The 18,026-nt window shown below is 47.5% G+C and overlaps 1 protein-coding gene across 1 annotated transcript; it reads right to left on the bottom strand.

The window, feature by feature from the left end:
- Positions 1-6,017: 6,017 nt before the first annotated feature.
- Positions 6,018-17,555, bottom strand: LOC123369223 (up-regulator of cell proliferation-like). The gene is made up of 3 exons (XM_045014578.1): positions 17,496-17,555; positions 14,155-14,293; positions 6,018-10,949 (listed from the first exon to the last, which is right to left on the bottom strand). The coding sequence occupies exons 1-3, from the start codon at positions 17,553-17,555 to the stop codon at positions 6,247-6,249; spliced, it is 4,902 nt and encodes a 1,633-aa protein (XP_044870513.1). The 3' UTR covers positions 6,018-6,246.
- Between the last annotated feature and the right edge of the window lie 471 nt (positions 17,556-18,026).

The raw sequence follows: 18,026 nt of genomic DNA, 5'->3' as shown, positions 1-18,026 counted from the left end.
GCTTACCGGTACGCCGGAGTCCTGAGCGGGGGCGGGGCCTCAACCGGAAGAGGCGGGGCCTCAACCGGAAGAGGCGGGGCCTTTAAAGATTTAAAGGCCCTGGGTTCCGGCTGTAGCTGGGAGCCCCGGGGCCTTTAAATCACCCCCAGAGCTACCAGCTGCAGAGGTGTCTGGGAGCCCTGGGATGATTTAAAGGGCTCAGGGCTCCAGCCACCACTGCCGCAGCGGAGTCCCAGCCCTTTAAAGCGCCGCCTGAGCCCCACTTCCTGAGGCCCTGGGCAGTGGCAGCAGGGCTTGGGAGGTGATTTAAAGAGCCCGGGGCTCCGGCTGCTGCAGGGAGCCCCGGGCCCTTTAAATCGCCAGCCTGGGGAAGCTGGTCCGGTCTGGCATGGCGTACCGGCCTGTAGCGGCTTACTTTCACCTCTGCTCATAGGTCAGGTTTTCCAACCCTCTGATCATGTTTGTTGCTCTCCTTTGCTCTCTGATCAGTTTGTCCACATCTTTCCTAAAGCGTGGGGTCTAGAGCTGGACACAGCTCTCCAGCTGAGCTCTCCCCAGAGCTGAACAGAGCGGGACAATCACCTCCCGTGTCTTACATACCTCATGCCGGGTAGTGCACTCCAGAGTATTAGCCTTTTTCTGCAAATGCAGCACATTGTTGGCTCAGATTCAATTTGTGATCTGCCACAACCCCAGGTCCTTTTCTGTGGTATTCAATGTGTGTCTCTGCAATTGGTTTGACAGGATAGCCCTGGTCCCTCTGATGCGCCAGCAGCAGGAACTGAGTTCTTGAGTAGAAAGCAATAAGTGGTGTGTGAAAAGGGGAAGGAGAGGGAGTTTCTGCCCCATAGACAAACTTTGTTCTTTAGAGGTCACTGAACTTTGCTGTATCAGCTACCGAAGGGGAAGCTTTTTGCTGCTTCCTTACTGCATCTGCAGCTGTTTTACAACTGCACCATGGGAATGTCTGTGTGCTGTCCCCACCTGCTCTGTTCCCCAGCTGAACTGTCCTTTCAGAAGGGCTGTTTTTGTTTTCGTGGCCAGAGTTGATTTCTTCTGCTGCTACATTTCTTGTTTGGCTGCAGCTATGAGTCACCCTGGCCAGGTGTCTTCAGCTGCGTGTTGAACTTCCTTCTGTCAGTGAGCGAAGAGGGGAACGGCAGAGTTAGAAATGAGCTTTTCTTTGTTCTAAATCATGATCTGTTCAAAAATGGAGCCCGCTACTCCTGATTTTAGCCCCCTCCTCTGCCTCAGTAGTTTACGTCCTAACACTCACCCTCCAACCAAAGTTAATTGGAATTTCTACTAAAGTCTCCTTCCATGTCTAATATATTTTGTCCTCTGTACCATCCAAACTCATGGCTTTATGGGTAAATTCCTCCCTCCGTTCCCCCATGCATATTTCTCCAGTCTGGATGTACTGCAGCTGATCTCTATCCTCTCTTCACTCCCTTCTCCCTTGCCTATTTCCACTTTGTGGGGTCGATCTAGATTTACACTGGGGTCATCAAAAGGAGAACCTGGTTCCTCATCTCCTGTTTGAAGTTAACCTTGCCAGCCTTTTTCTGTATCCTCATATCTTAGCTGTCCTCCCTCACTTATTTCTCCTCTTCGGCTATCGATAGCCTCGCTCACCCTTTCTACCTTTCCTTTTAAGGGTTGTTCCTGAAACTGGATTTGGGAGAGATCCTCTCTGCCGATTTTATTTCCTGTTTGAATCCAGGATCCTACCATGGAAACCCTTGAGGTCACTTAAGTGCAAAACCCGCCCACCCGATTCCAGGGATTAAAAAAGGAAATGTCTAGTTAAAGGCCCCATTGTTGACTTAACTTACCATAACACTCATACGTCACGTTAAGCTCTTGCCACCTGGGTGCGCTTCCAGAGCAAACTCCCATGAACGATCAACAGATGAAAAGAGACAATGTGCACATCGCATTCTGCTAGCTCGCATTCTAATGCAAAACCTTAACCTATCTCCAGCAATGTTAACACACATTTATTTTTGACACCTCTACCCTAGTTAGGTGTAGGATATGTTGAGAGTCTGGACTTGAGGTTTGGCATTAGACCGAGTCAGAAGCGAATGGGGGTGCTAGGATTCCCTCTGAAATCTTTTTCTACTTGGGTTATCTACCTCGTCCAGTTCCAGGAGAATGCTCCATCCAATTCTCTGCGGGTCCAAAAACTCAGTTCGACTCCAGCTCGTCACTGAGGCTACTTTATTAGGCAGGGGGGTTAAGTACAGGATGATACCATAGTTCCAAATCGTGTCTCACATTCCACAATTTATTGACATTTTTGCTAGTTACTACCATCTGTACTTCTTGGACCTAGTTGAGTTGGACATGATATTGCTCATATAAGGACCAGTCACTTTGCAAATGGTGAAAGGACCAACTGCTTGTGACACCTAAGACAGAAAATATCATGTTGCCTGTATATAAATCCACGGTACTCCCACATCTTGAATACTGCGTGCAGATTTGGTCGCCCCATCTCAAAAAAGATATATTGGATTTGGAAAAGGTACAGAAAAGGGCAACAAAAATTATTAGGGGTATGGAATGACTGCTGTCAAGGCTGATTCCCCACTCTGGCACTTCGAGTGCAGAAGGTGGGGGCCCACAAGGATTCTAAAAATTAATCCTGGCCACTCCAGGCTGGTATTACACTCCCAAGGTTACAGTTTCACTCTGACCTTGGAGGGGTAGATGCTGCCACCACTCAGATGCAAAAAACCCCTTTGAACCCAGGAAAGCGCACTTGGGAATTCCTCCCTGTGGGGTACCCTCAAGCCCTTTCATCCCCCTTCGGGGAAGAGCTGAGAAAGAAAACAAAGGAAATCAGCTATTCCCACAAGCTAATTTAACACCATATACGCAAACCTCTTAGGACACAAAAATCCAATCCTGTTCTTAAAAACGGTATATTTTATTAAAAACAAAAAACGAAAATGCATCTGGAATATAGGCTTTTTGCTAGATCTTAAAAAAAAAACAGTTACAAAAATTAAGCATCAAGCTAGCTCTCTTGTGGTTCAGCTTAAAGGTTTCAAGCAAAACAAAAGCATCTGGGGTTAGTACAGAGGAGTCCACAAGCCAATAAAAAAGAAAAGAAATCCCCCTCATCACATCTTCCTAGACATTCCCTGATTTACTTACATTTCCGGGGTTCACTTTAGGTATGAGCTGATGGTTTTTCCTACCTGGCTTAAAGCTTCTCACAGCACAACTGCTCCCTGTTCCCCTCTTTCCCAGAGAACAACAACACACAGACAAAGGGAAGTTTTTTCCCCATTTAAAAAATTTCTAGCCTTCCCATTGGCTCTTTTGGTCAGGTGCCCACTCCTTTCCTTTTACCTGTGGGCTTGTTAACCCTTTCCAGGGAAAGCAAGTAGAGAACAGCTACTAAGAAGAATTTTATAGGTAACTGGCTGGCTGGGTCCATAAAAGGGAGCCCCTCCCTTGTTTATCACAGCTGCCATATGAGGAGAGATTAATAAGACTGGGACTTTTCAGCCTGGAAAAGAGACGGCTGAGGGGGAGTATGATAGAGGGCTATAAAATCATGACTGGTGTGGAGAAAGTAAAGAAGGAAGTGTTATTTACTCCTTCTCATAACACAAGAACTAGGAGCCACAAAATGAAATGAATAGGCAGCAGGTTTAAAACAAATAAAAGGCAGTATTTCTTCCCACAATGCACAGCCAACCTGTGGAACTCCTTGCTGGAGGGGGAGAAGATAGTGGGGAAATTCTGGAGGGGTAGGATAAAGTAGCTGCTATTCTGTATTCTCTGCTGTACTTTTTACAATCCAGGGAGCAAGTCTCCGTTTACAGAATTTGAATGTGTCAGTGTTACTCAGCAGTGGCTTATTATAGGTACAGGGTACAGTTGCCATGCTAAGATTGCAATAAAGATCTGTGAGCTTTATAGCGTGCAAAGTGCAATGGAAAATGAAGAAAGCGAGATGAATAGTGGAGGAGCAATTTTTGTTCCTTATTTTCCCTTTAGCAAAAGAGAGCTGATTTTTCCTAGTGGCTGCATTTTTGTTGCTAACATTCATCATTTATATGCTAGTCATTCTTAGAGGCCCTTGTTTGGTAAAAAAAAATCAGTGTACTTGATTGTCAGTGTAGCAGGGTGGTCACCCGCTCCTGCCTGGGAAGGGTTAGAGCCAGCCTTGCAGAGGGCTGGGGCTGTGGAAGGAAAGACCTGGGTTGATTGGAGGAAGCAGCTGCAGCTTGGCCATGCCCCAATCAGAGCCCAGCTGGCCCTATAAAGAGGCTGGGAGCCAGGAGCTAAGCAGTCTCCTTCTGCAGGGAGAAGGGCCTGGGTCCAGGGAGCTAGAGACAGGGTACCTGAGTGAAGCAGGGCTGGGGAAAGGCAGAGGAGCTGGAGAGCTCCTGCCTGGAAAGCCCCAGGCTGCGGCCTAGCACAAGGCCAACAGGTACTGCGGGTTGCAGAGGGCAGCCCAGGGGTAGGCCAAGGCAGCAGGTCCAGACCCTCCTTGCCAGTGATGAGTGGTTGATCCTGCAGCCTGCCCCAGTGAACGGGGGCTCGATGGAGACTGGGCAGTTGCCAATACTGAGGCAAAGTGGGGATAGTGGGGTGAGAGTTCCCCTGGGAGGGGGAGAACAGTTGAAGGGGCACCAGGGTCCTGGGAGGGGCATGGGGGCCAGTAGCAGACAGGCAGATCACCGGCCTGCAGAGGGTGCTCCTGACTTGCAACAAAGTGGTGACCCTAAAAGGTCTGTTAATGCCTTGAAATCAGCTCAGATACAGAATTATACAAAATACAAACATAAAATTCTACTACTACAAAGGGACCATGAAATCATCCAATCTACCCTTCTATATATCACAGGTTTCAGCGTGGTAGCCGTGTTAGTCTGTATCAGCAAAAACAACGAGGAGCACTTGTGGCACTTTAAAGACAAACAAATTTGTTTGGGAATAAGCTTTTGTGGGCTAAAACCCACTTCATCAGATGCTTGGAGTGAAAAATACAGTAGACAGATATATATATACATACACACACAGAGTACATGAAAAGATGGGATTTACCTTACCAAGTGGGGGGGTCAGTTCTAATGAGACAATTCAATTAAAGTAGAAGTGGGCAATTATCAACAGGAGGGATAATCCCTTTTGTAGTGGTAATCAGGGTGGCCCATTTCCAACAGCTGACAAGAAGGTGTGAGTAACAGTAGGGGGAAATTAGCCTGGGGAAATTAGTTTTTAGTTTTTGTAGTGACGCATCCACTCTCAGTCTATATTCAGGCCTAATTTGATGGTGTCCAGTTTGCAAATTAATTCCAGTTCTGCAGTTTCTCATTGGAGTCTGTTTCTGAAGTTTTTTGTTGTTGAAGCATTGCCACTTTTAAGTCTGTTATTGAGTGTCCAGGGAGATTGAAGTGTTCTCCCGCTGGTGTTTGAATGTTATAATTCTTGATGTCTGATTTGTGTCCATTTATTCTTTTGCGTAGAGACTGTCCAGTTTGGCCAATGTACGTGGCAGAGGGGCATTGCTGGCACATGATGGCATAGATCACATTGGTAGACACGCCACGTTTGAAAGATGGCACCCCATTCATATTTTTGAGGTATCACATAGTTACGTGATGCAAAATAAAACCAATTTTCTTACTTTCAGTCTCCATTTGAAAGCTGCAAATTGTACCTGAGTTTTCCATATTTCCATATTAAAAAGTTATTTACTTATTCCCATAATACAAGAACTAGGGGTCACCAAATGAAATTAATAGGCAGCAGGTTTAAAACAAAGAAAAGGAAGTTCTTCTTCACGCAGCGCACAGTCAACTTGTGGAACTCCTTACCTGAGGAGGTTGTGAAGGCTAGGACTATAACAATGTTTAAAAGGGGACTGGATAAATTCATGGTGGCTAAGTCCATAAATGGCTATTAGCTAGGATGGGTAAGAATGGTGTCCCTAGCCTCTGTTCGTCAGAGGATGGAGATGGATGGCAGGAGAGAGATCACTTGATCACTGCCTGTTAGGTTCACTCCCTCTGGGGCACCTGGCATTGGACACTGTCAGTAGACAGATACTGGGCTAGATGGACCTTTGGTCTGACCCGGTACGGCCGTTCTTATGTTCTTATGTTCCACAGATCACAAACTCACACACTTTTAATGAGTATTTAAATAACAGACATCACCAACTGTTGTTCTGCTGAGTTGAATGAACTGCTATTTAAATGGATTTTCTCAGCATGTTGGTTATTTCATTCTGAATGCTTCCTCCAGACTTTCCAGAGCCTGCTCTTTGGTTATTTTTTCCCAATCCCCTGGGAGATCAGCTGGTTCAGCATCATACCTTTCAGCAAATTCTTGATTGAACTCCTTAAAAACAAACTTCCAGTAATCAGAGGTGTTGATGCTGGGGTCCGGCTGGATGCACCAGTCGGGAAAAATAATGCGATAATCTTTAAAAGGATGACTCTCCCATTGTGTCTCCGGGCATTGGAATGTGGCATTGGCAACCACAGCGGAGGAGCATAAATCATAACAAAGTATGTATGTTTCACTGCACCGGTATGACCCTAATCCTTGAGGCCGATGTACCGATGCAAAATGCTCCTTATGATCAGTACCTACTGCCTCACAGGGGACTTTACAGAACGGACACTGCTTCCCACAGCCAAACACTCGCTTAAAGATCTCATCCCGGGGCTTCACTGATAGAAGGGAGAGTTTAAACTCTATTTCCAAATGTTTAAATTCAGCTAAGATTTGTTGCTCCAGGTCAGAAAGGAAAGTCTGAATGAAAGCAGAGAATTTCCCCGTGTTAATGGAGTTTATAAACCGTATCCCCACTAAGCTGTCTTTGGAAATGACCAGATCTTTCTGCAGCACTTGGCAAAAGTTGTCTATAAAGGCCGAAACTGTGTTAGACTTATCTTCGGAGTTTTCCAGAGCGCCCCTGACTCTCTCTATTACAGTGGATAGAATCTCTCCCTCCAAATCTTCCAGGCCTTCGTTCTCACTGTAGTGATCAACCAGGTGTATCTGGATCCAGTTTTTCACAAAACCTTCATAGTCTTCGATATAGCTCACATAGTTGTAAAAATCATTTTCCTCCAACAATTTTTTCTGTGTGGTAAATTGGAAAAAGCCCCGGCTGGCGTAATCAGTGGACTGTCCGCTTCTGAGAATGTCATCCGCCATTGCTATTCCTAGTCTCTTATTCATATAGTCCACCAGGGCAGGTTTCAGACACTGGTCACAGAAATCCCTGGCTCTTTTGTGACTTTGCTCTTTGTCTAAGTAAAGATCTTTCAGGATGGAGAAATACTGAAGTTTAAGTTCCTTCAGACTTTGCCAAGGGTCAGTTTCTTTCAGAGAACTATCATGGATTTCTTGAAACACACTAGCAGCTTCTCCCAAAATGTGAAGCTTCAGGTCAACTTCAAAGCAGCCACTAGTGCGAAGTTTTGAAACGTCCTCCTGTCGGAGTCTCTCATTGATCATACACAGCAATTCTCCGCAATAGATTTTGTTATAGTCTCCTTTGGAATTTGCTTTTTCACCAATGTAAGCAGAGCACTGGTGCATTAAGGATGTAGCAAGTTCCTCTGCTTTACGCCAGCTTTCGTTTGTGAATACTTCCTTCAAAATTTCAGACCATGCTAAATCTAAGTATTCTTTTTTCATTGTGAAAGAGCTCATTGAATAATGTAGCAAGCTCTGAGCTTCTTGATGCATCAGTCTCCCTCGAATCTCCAGGTCCTCTTCCAGCAGGCTTTGCATTTCTTGAAAAATTGGTCGCTTCATTGAAGAAAATAGCATTGACTCGGACAACACCTCTCTCCACATTGCCTGGAATTCCCGCTCCAGTTCCTCATTATTTAGTTTATGCTCACGACTCCTGCAGTCTTCAAGAAGCTTGTCAACCTCCTGTTCAATTATTTTCCTGAACTCAGCCTCGCTATTGTAATACTTACAATGGCGCTTTCTGTTGTTCTTTGCTCTCTCCAGCTGTTGGTGTGAATAATGGTGAAATGTAGATGTTGTGCTTCTTGTGCTCCTGATGAAATCTTCTTTGATCTCTAACATGTGCGTGCTTGATGCTCCATCTTTTATATATTTTTCCAAACATTCAAAAATCTTGTCTTCTTCATGCTGCAGTTTCTGCTGGGTTCCCTGACTTAACTGAGCAAAGACCTCACTCTCCAGTTCATCTGGTGCCTGATTCTGGATGATAGTTTCTTGTTCGGACAGCCAAAGATGCATATTCTTTTGGAACTCCCATTGCAATTCAGAAAACTTGGCAGACAGCTGGTTGTAGGCCTCCGTAGCAAAGGGGTTTCTGAAGCTGAAGCAGAAGTTCTCGTGCTTCAGTGCATTCCACAGGCTTTTCACCCATTCAGTAAACTGGGGAATGTTTTTGGGAAGAATCTCATCTGAATGGATCCTTAGCAACTGAAACAGGTGTTTCTTCAGCTCCCCCACGCTCTCACTGTATTCCAAGTTCACTGGCGCCATGGGAGGGACTCCGTGCCACAGGCTAGGGAGGTACCAATCATGTATTTCTGGATCATAGTCCATAATATCTGAGAATGTCACTTCTTTGTGTAGATTTTCCATCCTTGCTGCAGCTTTGGTCATTTCATCCAGCTGCTCCAGGAGGTGTTTCCTGTCCCTCATGTTTTGTCCATGTGCAGACACATCACTGACGTTCTGATGCACAAATAAACACTGTGGTTTTTGCCTGATTTCCTTTATTCGGAGAAAGGCATGGACCATAATTTGCAGAACATCCTTCATTTCGGTGGCATTCTCCGTAGTCATGTTAACGATAGTTATGTCACTGAATCCAATCACCAGTGTGGCCAGCTCATTGTCATGTTGATAACTGTCCTCTAATTTGGCCAGTTCAGGGGCTTTCAGTCCTTCTGTGTCTATCACCAGGATGAAATCACAGCCCAGCTCCTGCTGAAAGTTCTCTGCCACTTTAATGAGTGACATGAAGGCTCCTCGTGTACATCGGCCGCTGCTCACTGCAAACTGCAGACCGAACATGGTGTTGAGGAGGGTGGATTTCCCAGTGCTCTGCCCTCCCAGCACCGATAGAACCACCATTTTGGACCTTCCCCCCAGCTTGGTATGGAGCTCAGTCAGAACATCTGTCACCCACTGCAGTGGGATGTTGGATACATCTCCATCGATCAGCTCCATGGGAAACCCTTCCAGCATCAGGTCAGCTGCTATGCCTGGGAGAGGGGTGAATTGCCTTTGGCAATCTGCTATTTTGCCTTCCTTCACCATTGCGTGTTCAGCCTCATACAACTGCCCCAACTCACGCAGGAAATGCTTCACCTCTAGGGAACCAGCAGAGATTAATTCACCCAGTTCTTCTAGCTTTTGTGGGTCACCTGCCAAAGCATTATACTGAACTTGTAGTCTGGAATGTTCATCCTTAGCAATGTGATCCAGAGAATATTTCAGCCATTTGAGGAAGTGATGTTTTTCCACTGCAGTCAGTTGTTCTAGTCCATTGATAAATTTAATCAGCCCATCGTTAAGCTCACAATTATTTTGCTGGGCACGAAGCTCTGACAGTTTTTCTTTCAGCTGCATTTTATAGTCTTCAGGAGGGACAGTTCCTTGTTCTTTCATTCTGCACAGCTCTTTTTCTACTTTAGTCACGGTATTCCACAGTTCTCCTTGGAGTTTCAGCATTTCTGCCTTGCAATTGGTCACATCTCTCATATTCATGGTAATTTCTCTAGCCCACTTGCGTCCGCTCTGACATTCCTCAAGGTCCTCATCTACCAGGACACCTAATTCACGTGCTGCTGCAGCCAGGGCTTCCATATTTACTCTCTTGTTGGAGGAGTTCGTTATGCTTCGTATCGTGCGCTGGAGATTTTCTACAAATTCTGTCTCATTTGTGCTGTTGCTTTTCTCCAGCACATTTAATTTGTTCAGTTTCAGCACTGGCGCTAATTTATTAAGGAAACCCAGAGTTTCACTGCATTGCTCAGCCTGGGAACTGAGGATGAAGTAGTATTGAGCAGCTGATCCCTGCAGAGATGATAACAGTGCGTATTGTCTCTCACTGATGCTCTCAGTAACTATGAACACTGCTGACGAGATCTCTGTTAAAAAGCTGAACTGCAGCCAGTGTGACTCAATGTCTCCCCGCAGGTTTGTAACTGCGATGGGCTCTGGGAAAAGATCCAAATTCTCCCTCCCAGCAGGGAAATACCAGGAAATCTCAACCAGCCCATCTGCAATTTCCCGAGGGACGTTCCCAGACTCCATGTCCCGATGGATGAAGAAATCATGGTACTGCTGGGAGGGGCTGAGAACCTCATTGAGGAGTTGGGACTTGGAGAAGCTGCAGCTCCCCAGCCGCACAAAGGAAATGGTTGGCATTGACCTGAGCACCAGGCTCTCCTCCCTGAACCCTCTGCTCTCTGCCAGAGAGTGCGGCCTCCACTTCCTCACAATGTCCCTCATGGCCCACAGCAGTAGGGTGCACCTGGGGGTGTCGAGGGCAGGCAGCAGCAGAGGGAGGGCAAACTGGCACATGGACATTTTGGACAGGATCTCCTGCTGCAGGAAACTGTCTGAGCAAAGCAGAACGGCACAGAGAACATCGAGGGGGTGCAGGGAATCAGTAGTGCAAGTGTCATTAAGAGAAAAAAAATCATCCTCAATATACAGTTCCTCCTCCTCCTCCTCACTGACTGCTTCATCGTCAAGCTCCCCATGCCCAAGGCTTGTGTTTCTGGTCATCCCGTTCAGAGCCATCACCTTCCTTAGGAAATGCCACGGTAAGTCCCCTAATGCCTGAGGAGTCCAGTCCTTTGAACTTCCTGTGTTGATTTCCTGAAGATCCCTCAACCCCAGCTTCGTGCTTCTGTGCTGGTCTATCTTCAGCTTGGACAGGAGGTCCTGGAGTGCTCTCCTTCTCTCTGCAGAAAGAGAGTAAAGCATGAGCAGGTTTCAGAACTGATATTTAAAATATGCACACCAGGTGTGGTGAAAATTGTGGTCTTCACGTTCAAGTATGAGTGAAAAAGAGGGAAAAACACATAAAAAATTTTGGAGCATGAATGGGCAAAGAAATGATCAATGAAGCTAAACTTTTGAGTTCTATTCTGTTACCTCTTCAGTTCCTTGAAACCTGTTCTGTTCTCTTTGTGCAAATTTAAACAAACCTACCTACCAACCAACCCAACCCAGCAAAGCAAATAACCCCAACCAACCAAAACCAAACTTCTTTGCCCCAGAATCTTCAAAAGTATTTAGGCCCCTAATTTCTATTGATTTCATGCTTCTCTCTCATTGAAGATTTGTAATGACAGGCAGTTCCCATGCTCTTTCCACCCCATCAAAAGACAGTCACAGCAGCAAATGCTTTTATGCAGTATTGTGAAGACAGCTCTGCAACTTGAGCTGTGAAACCCAAAGCACATGAAACTTGTGCCTAATTCTGCATCATTTCATGTAGGTGTTTCTATGTGGATCCAATAGGTTCCAAGCTGGTGGAGAACCGAGGACGTACAAACAAGGCTTTTTGCTTGCTAAGGTAGTTTCTCCATGCTTAGCTCACCGATTGTCATCAAACAAGGAAATAAATAAGTTGGTAATTGCTAAATGCATCATGTTGTGCTAACTTTAAAGCTATTAAGATAATAACTGCATCTTTAACACTTGTAAGGATTTTTCAAAACCACCTAGGGGATCTAGGAGAACATGTTATGTGGTGCAAGGATCTCACAGCTGTGCGATATAATAACAGAAAAATCAGTTAGGACCAAAACTTTCCCTGCAGCAAGTGGGGCTTGGAGCAGGCTTGGCTACTTGTGGGCTGGGGAGGCAGGAGTCCTTTCCCACTAGGTCAAAGAGAAGAATCACTCGATAGCTGTTCCTGCATCCCTGAGGTTGCAGTCGTATGGGCCCCTCCTGCATTTTCATTCTGCACAAAGAAAGTCCAGGGAAGGGCGCAAGGGGGGACTCACAGGCTCTGCCTCTGCTCCCCACGAAGCCCTCCACCCCCTTGCCCCAAATCCTGCCACAAGACTTATGTTCACAGCCTACACACTGAAGTTAGAGAAAAACATAACATGCTCTTGCTGGAAGACGACAACGTGTTCCTGGTTTTCCTGGATATTGCATCTTTTTTGAGCCTCCTTTCTGTGTCCAGGTGGATTTTTCTAATGTCCGGGTGTGATGTTCCCCTCTTGTGTTATCTGGCCTGGTGATCTGCTAGGTCCCTCCAATCCTTGACTCTGGGAGCCAGCCTCACCCTGCTCTGCTGTGAGAACCCCACTCCTGGGCTGTTCACGCACAGCCTCTGGGATGTAAGCTACTCCCAGGTATGTGCAAGCGAATGACACTAGCCAATATCTCTGGTCCCAGACACAACCTTAGAAACTCCTGAGATGAAGTGGGAATGTTCTTGACGTGTTCTTTGAATACTGAGTGGGGAGTATTGACCTGGGAAGGTTGCAGGAGAGTTTTGCTGGAACTGTCTGCATTGGGGAAGGGAGGATACCTGAGCATGTAACATGAGAACCCAGGAGGGTGTCCTCGGGAGGCAAAAAAATCTCACTGTGTTATAGGTGAAACCTCGTTATATTGAACTTTCTTTGATCCACCAGAGTGCGCAGCCCTGCCCCCCTGGAACGCTGCTTTACCGCATTATATCCAAATTCGTGTTATATCGGGTCGCGTTATATCGGCGTAGAGGTGTACATGAAATTATAACCTATAACCTTACTATAACATTACTGTAACAATTATTATAACATCACTATAACAACCATGCTCAGGTCATTATGAGCCAACATGACAATCTTTGCATTGGATAACAATCAATCATTTTATAAAGATGAACATGGGGGTGTAGGGCGTTCCCCCAGCGTACCGAGCATCACACTGGGGTTTTTGCAGAGCAAATATTGCTGCTCAGAAAGATCCCCTATTGGTCCACTTCCCAATTGGTCCCTCCCCCCTGCATCAGCAGCTGTTTGGTTCATTCCCCTGCAAGCCACAGCTGCCAGATCCTGCCCACCCAGGCCCTGGTTCCCAGCCATGGGCAGGGGAGGGGGGGGATCCTGCAGGGAGGCGCTAACTGATGGCCGTTGCTACATCCTGGGCTTGTGCCAGCTGCCTTGCTGGAGTGACACTGTCCCCCACCTCCAATGAGTACCTCCCACCACAGGTGCCCCCTCCAGCAACCCCAACTGTACCCCCAGCTCTCCTCCTTCCCCCTAGTTCCCCTGCCCCAGCAATGTCCTCTTTTTGAGAACCTGGAACGTTCATCATATAAAATACCTTCAAGAAGTTCTTCCCCCACCATCTCTGGGTCTTGGTGAGTCTCTGATTCCTGGTCTGGATTTGAACCACCTAGAAAGACATTGTGAGTACTTAAAGATCCCCTTGATTAATTTCTCAAATGCAGCTTTGTTCCTAGCCACACAAATAAGCCAACTCTAAGAGTGGGAGTCAGTCTCTAATTTCGGCAAAATAATCTGACAGGTGCAGTGAGTTTCTCTTGAATTCTTGGTTCTTAAAGTACATCCTGCATAGTGGATGTTTTTACAGGCTGTGCAACAATGACAAAGGACATTCCCCATTAATATGTGTGTATTTATGTGGGTGAGACACCTCTGATTTCAAATCATATTTTAGATCTTATTCATTCCATACTTTCGTAGTTTAGCCCTAGCAACATAGTCTCACGTTTCTTTGTTTATGCAGACTCTCCGCATCGCTGGCTCAATGTAGCCACATAAATATATTTTTTTGCTTTGTACCAAACGTGGCAAGAACGAAAGCTCACTAAGCAGAGGACATATCTCTTGATGGAAACAAACAGGCAAAAAATCCAATTTTTTTTCTCTTTTTGAAAACCGGGAGAGGAAAAAAGTAAAACGTGGATCTGAAGAGGGAGCACAGATTACCCAAGAAGTATACAAATACACCTAAAATCTAAGAACTTTCTGGAACCTTCTTGCAAACTCCTGAGATACCTAAAGTATATGGAGAATTAAGGCCATATTTTATCTAGCCTCATGCACACACACATGACAAAGCAAATGCTACACAGGGAAGTTGCAGAGGAGTGACAGTCAGAGAAGGTGTTTTATCCCTCCAGGTCTTGTTTCTTACCAGATCCTGTTGTTTTTGTCAATCTCTCCGCCAGGTCTTGCTGGCTTATGGCCATCAACACCTTCCTAGTCACCTCCACCCCATCGTCCTCCTTGAAGCCACGGAGCAGCTCCTCAGTTAGGTCTCTGGGGTCTTCCACCTGCAGGGTGCTCCAGGGGATGTTTCCAGAGCCTTCTTGCAACTGAATTTCACTCAGCTGGATTTAAATGTCTCAAACTCTTCTCCCGGGTCTTCCAGGGTTCCCAGCAGACGATCTCTCACTGTCTCCTCCGTGCTGCTTCCTCAGAAGACAGAGCACAGCCTCAGGAAACTGCTTCTGTGCATGCAAACAGGAAGCTCTGCAATTATTTGTTCCCAGAAACAAGCCAAAAATGAAACTAAAAGCTCTCCAGTGCAGACTGCGTGGAGCATCCCCCCTCCCTCCCCTCCGTCAGAGCTGCTCCGCACAATGTGCACTGGACCAGGGCTGTGCATTTCACTTCACACCCCAAATTCAGAGCCCCAGGCACTGAACTGACACTTCTGATCTTAAGGAGCTACTGTCGGTAGAGAAGTAACAGGTTATTAAGCCTTATTTCACCAAATTCATTCAGCGTCTAGGCTAGCTTAGTGCCCTCCAGATGGCGTCTTTCCGGTCGGCGGCTTCAGAGAACGTATCTTGTCTAAACGAATACCAGGAAAAGTGGAGCAGAAGTCACACCTTGTGGCACCACAGACTGTTGCTTAGGCCCAGTCTACACTTAAAATGTAGGTTGAATTACCTGTGTTGCTCAGAGGTGTGAAAAATCCCCTCCATCGGTCACTATGCTGACCTAACTTCGAGAGTGGATGCATCTAGGTCAGCGGTTCTCAAACTGTGGGTCGGGACCCCAAGTGGGTCACGACCTTATTTTAATGGGGCCACCAGGGCTGAGATTAGGGTTAGGATGGGGGAGCACATGCAGCCATCTGTGCTCACCCCCTCAACTCCCCTCACTCCTCTGTGCTGCTCCACCAGGACAAGGTGAGGGGGATGTTCTTCCATCCGGATCAGGAGAAGGAACCCAGAACTCCTTCCCTTCCTCCAGCCCTGGGAAGGGGGCTCCAGGCTCACCCTCCCCCCTGATACAGCTGCTTCTAGGGGGCAAGGAAAGATCATAGCTGGGCAGGGAGAGTCGGTGGAGTCAGCGCTGTGCAGTGAGGGATACCCATGTCCCTCTCCCCACTTCAGGAATGTCCCTGTTGACTCTGCGCTAGTCTCTGCTCTGTTCCTGCATCCTCGCCCCAGCTCCTCACCCGGTGGGTCCTGTGTCGATGTGACCCTCCCTGAGGAGGCGGCACCGGGTTGGGCTGGACAGGCGGAGGTGGGAGACGCGGTGATGATGAAGGGACTTATGGCTGATGGTCCAAGCTGGAGCCACCCCAGCCCCTTCACTCACCCCTTGTCCTACGGCTTCACGGCCTCCCAGGGGGTTCTGGTGAGCCTGCTTCCTGCAGTGTCCCGCTCCCAGCCAGCTCCGCTCCCTTTCTGGAACGCCGGCCCCGGGGTTACCTCCCCAGGCAGCCACCAGAGGAATTAGCACAGAGGTAGGCAACCTATGGCACGTGTGCCAAAGGCGGCACGCCAGCTGATTTTCAGTGGCACTCACACTGCCTGGGTCCTGGCCACCGGTCCGGGGGGCTCTGCATTTTAATTTAATTTTAAATGAAGCTTCTTAAATATTCTAAAAACCTTATTTGTTTTACATACAACAATAGCTTAGTTATATATTATAGACTTATAGAAAGAGACCTTCTAAAAACGTTACAATGTACGACCGGCAGGCGAAACCTTAAATCAGAGTGACTAAATGAAGACTCGGCACAGCACTGCTGAAAGGTGGCCGACCCCTGAATTAGCACCACTCTGTGGCTTCCTGTCCCCTGGCACAGGCTGCCTCAGCAGCTCCTCCTCTTCCTGCTCTCTGACAGGCCTTTATGGGTATATCTGCGCTGCAAAGGAAAACCCGCAGTGCTGAGTCTCCGCGTCCGGGTCGATCGACGGGGTTCAGACTGCTGGGCTACAAATAGCCATGCAGACGTTCCCACTTGGGCTGGAGCCCGTGTTCTGAAACTTGCGGAGGGGTCTCAGAGCCTGGGCTCCAGCCCGAGCAGGAACGTCTACATGGCTATTTTTAGCTTGGGAGCCAGAGCCAGTTGACCTGGGTTGTGAGAGACCTGGTGCCTCAGGGTTTTCTTTGCAATATAGCAGTGCCGTATAGCCCCAGATGTAGCCCTTTAATCAGCTCAGCTGGGCCTAACCTGCTCTGATGCAGGGGAGCTGGGTCTGCATGATTTGCTGAAATACTTAGGTTGCTTTCAAGCTGCTTCTGTAAAATGGACCCATCCTGTGATCAGACGGGTAGCGTTCTTTAGGATCACTTAGCCAAAGATCAGACTTGGCCCTTCCGTGTAGTGTAAGAGGGTTGTGTGTGTTTGTTGTATGTTTCTAGATTTTACAGCAATTCCAGTGTGACTCAAATGATAACGTACTTCTTATAGTACAGAACTCTCTATAAAGTTGAAGGACTGCTGATAAGAAGGGGAGTCATCAGCCTCACCTCCATGGTGAGCGAGAAATGAGGGCTCAGGAACTGGGATGGATCAAGACAAACACTATAGGCCCATTACTTGTGCCTCAGCTTCAGGAGTCGTGATTACAGCAGAACCTCAGCTTTCATTTTAAGCAAAGCTTTTAGCGCTGAAGAAAAGTTGGCTGCTGCTGAGAACTGATCAAAGCAGCAAAGTATGAGCATTTTTAAAAGATATCTGGTTCTTTTAAAAGGATTTTGTAATGTAGTTGATGAGGCATTTAAAAAATTAGTGCTATTTAAACACATGCAAGTTTCGCCTCAAGCTTGCCAATCATTGGCCTTCTCCAGGTTCCTACCCAATAGGATCTAAAGTTTGCTTCTCCTTCTGCCCTTTTCAGCACATCCTTAAGGTATCGAGGGAAGATGATTTTATCATCGTTCAAGACTCATCATATGCAAAGGTTAGGAATAAAGAATTCTGAGGGGAAGAGAGCCAAGGTAAATTTGAAAACAAATGTACAGAAATTGTATTGCAGTTGTACATTAAACATTACATGAGTTTACTTAGCTGGAAAAAAACTTATCTATTTTAAACATTCTACCACCTTGGATGACATGTTGCCTGGTAAGGAAGTAGACTGGCTGCTGCCTCCAGATAAGAAGTGGATAATTTGTGGCAATGGAGCAGAGGCGGTGTGTGACTTCTGCGTTTGGGGAGGTTGGGTGGCATGAGTGCTGGAAGCTCCCTAGAAATTGGGGGAGCCACCGGCACGTGGACTGTGTCCCCACCTGCTGTTCTGCCTTGAGGCTGACACCCACTCGGCCTCCTTCCCCCGAGGCCCCGCCCATGTTCACCCAGGGCCGGCGCAACCCATTAGGTGACCTAAGTGGACGCCTAGGGTGCTAGCATTTGGGGGGCGGAATTTCGGGTCTTTCGGCAGCTGATTGGCGCTGCAAGCCTGGGAGGCGGGAGAAGTGGAGTGGCGATGGTGTGCTCAGGGAGGAGGCGGAGCAGAGGTGAGCTGGGGCGGGGAGCTGCCTCACGGCTCCCCAGGCCAGGGGGAGCTGCCATGGGGGGGGCACCTCAGGGCAGAGGGGGGGGGAGATTCCGGAGGGGGGGCGCCTCAGGGCCGGGGGGGTGGGGAACTGCCTTGAGGGGGGCACCTTAGGGCGGGGGGGGGAGAGCTGCCACAGGGCAGGGTGGGGGGGGCGCAAGGTGGAAGTTTCACTTAGGGCACAAAACATCCTTGCACCCGCCCTGTGTTCACCCAACTCCACCCCACCCCCGGCCTCCCACCCTCAAGGCTCCGCCCACATACC

The sequence above is a fragment of the Mauremys mutica genome, chromosome 4, assembly GCF_020497125.1.
Source record: "Mauremys mutica isolate MM-2020 ecotype Southern chromosome 4, ASM2049712v1, whole genome shotgun sequence".
In the NCBI taxonomy this organism is placed as follows: domain Eukaryota; kingdom Metazoa; phylum Chordata; order Testudines; family Geoemydidae; genus Mauremys; species Mauremys mutica.
Note: the sequence above shows the minus strand (reverse complement) of the source record. Positions and strands in the feature narration are given on the sequence as shown.

Excerpts from the sequence above, each read along its gene's own strand:
- LOC123369223 (XM_045014578.1), bottom strand. The coding sequence starts at position 17,555 with ATGGGCGGGGCCTCGGGGGAAGGAGGCCGAGTGGGTGTCAGCCTCAAG. Across the intron at positions 14,294-17,495 it reads GCCTCAAGGCAGAACAGCAG|GTGGAAGACCCCAGAGACCT; the intron begins GTGGGGACACAG and ends AGCACCCTGCAG. Across the intron at positions 10,950-14,154 it reads GACAAAAACAACAGGATCTG|AGAGAAGGAGAGCACTCCAG; the intron begins GTAAGAAACAAG and ends CTCTTTCTGCAG.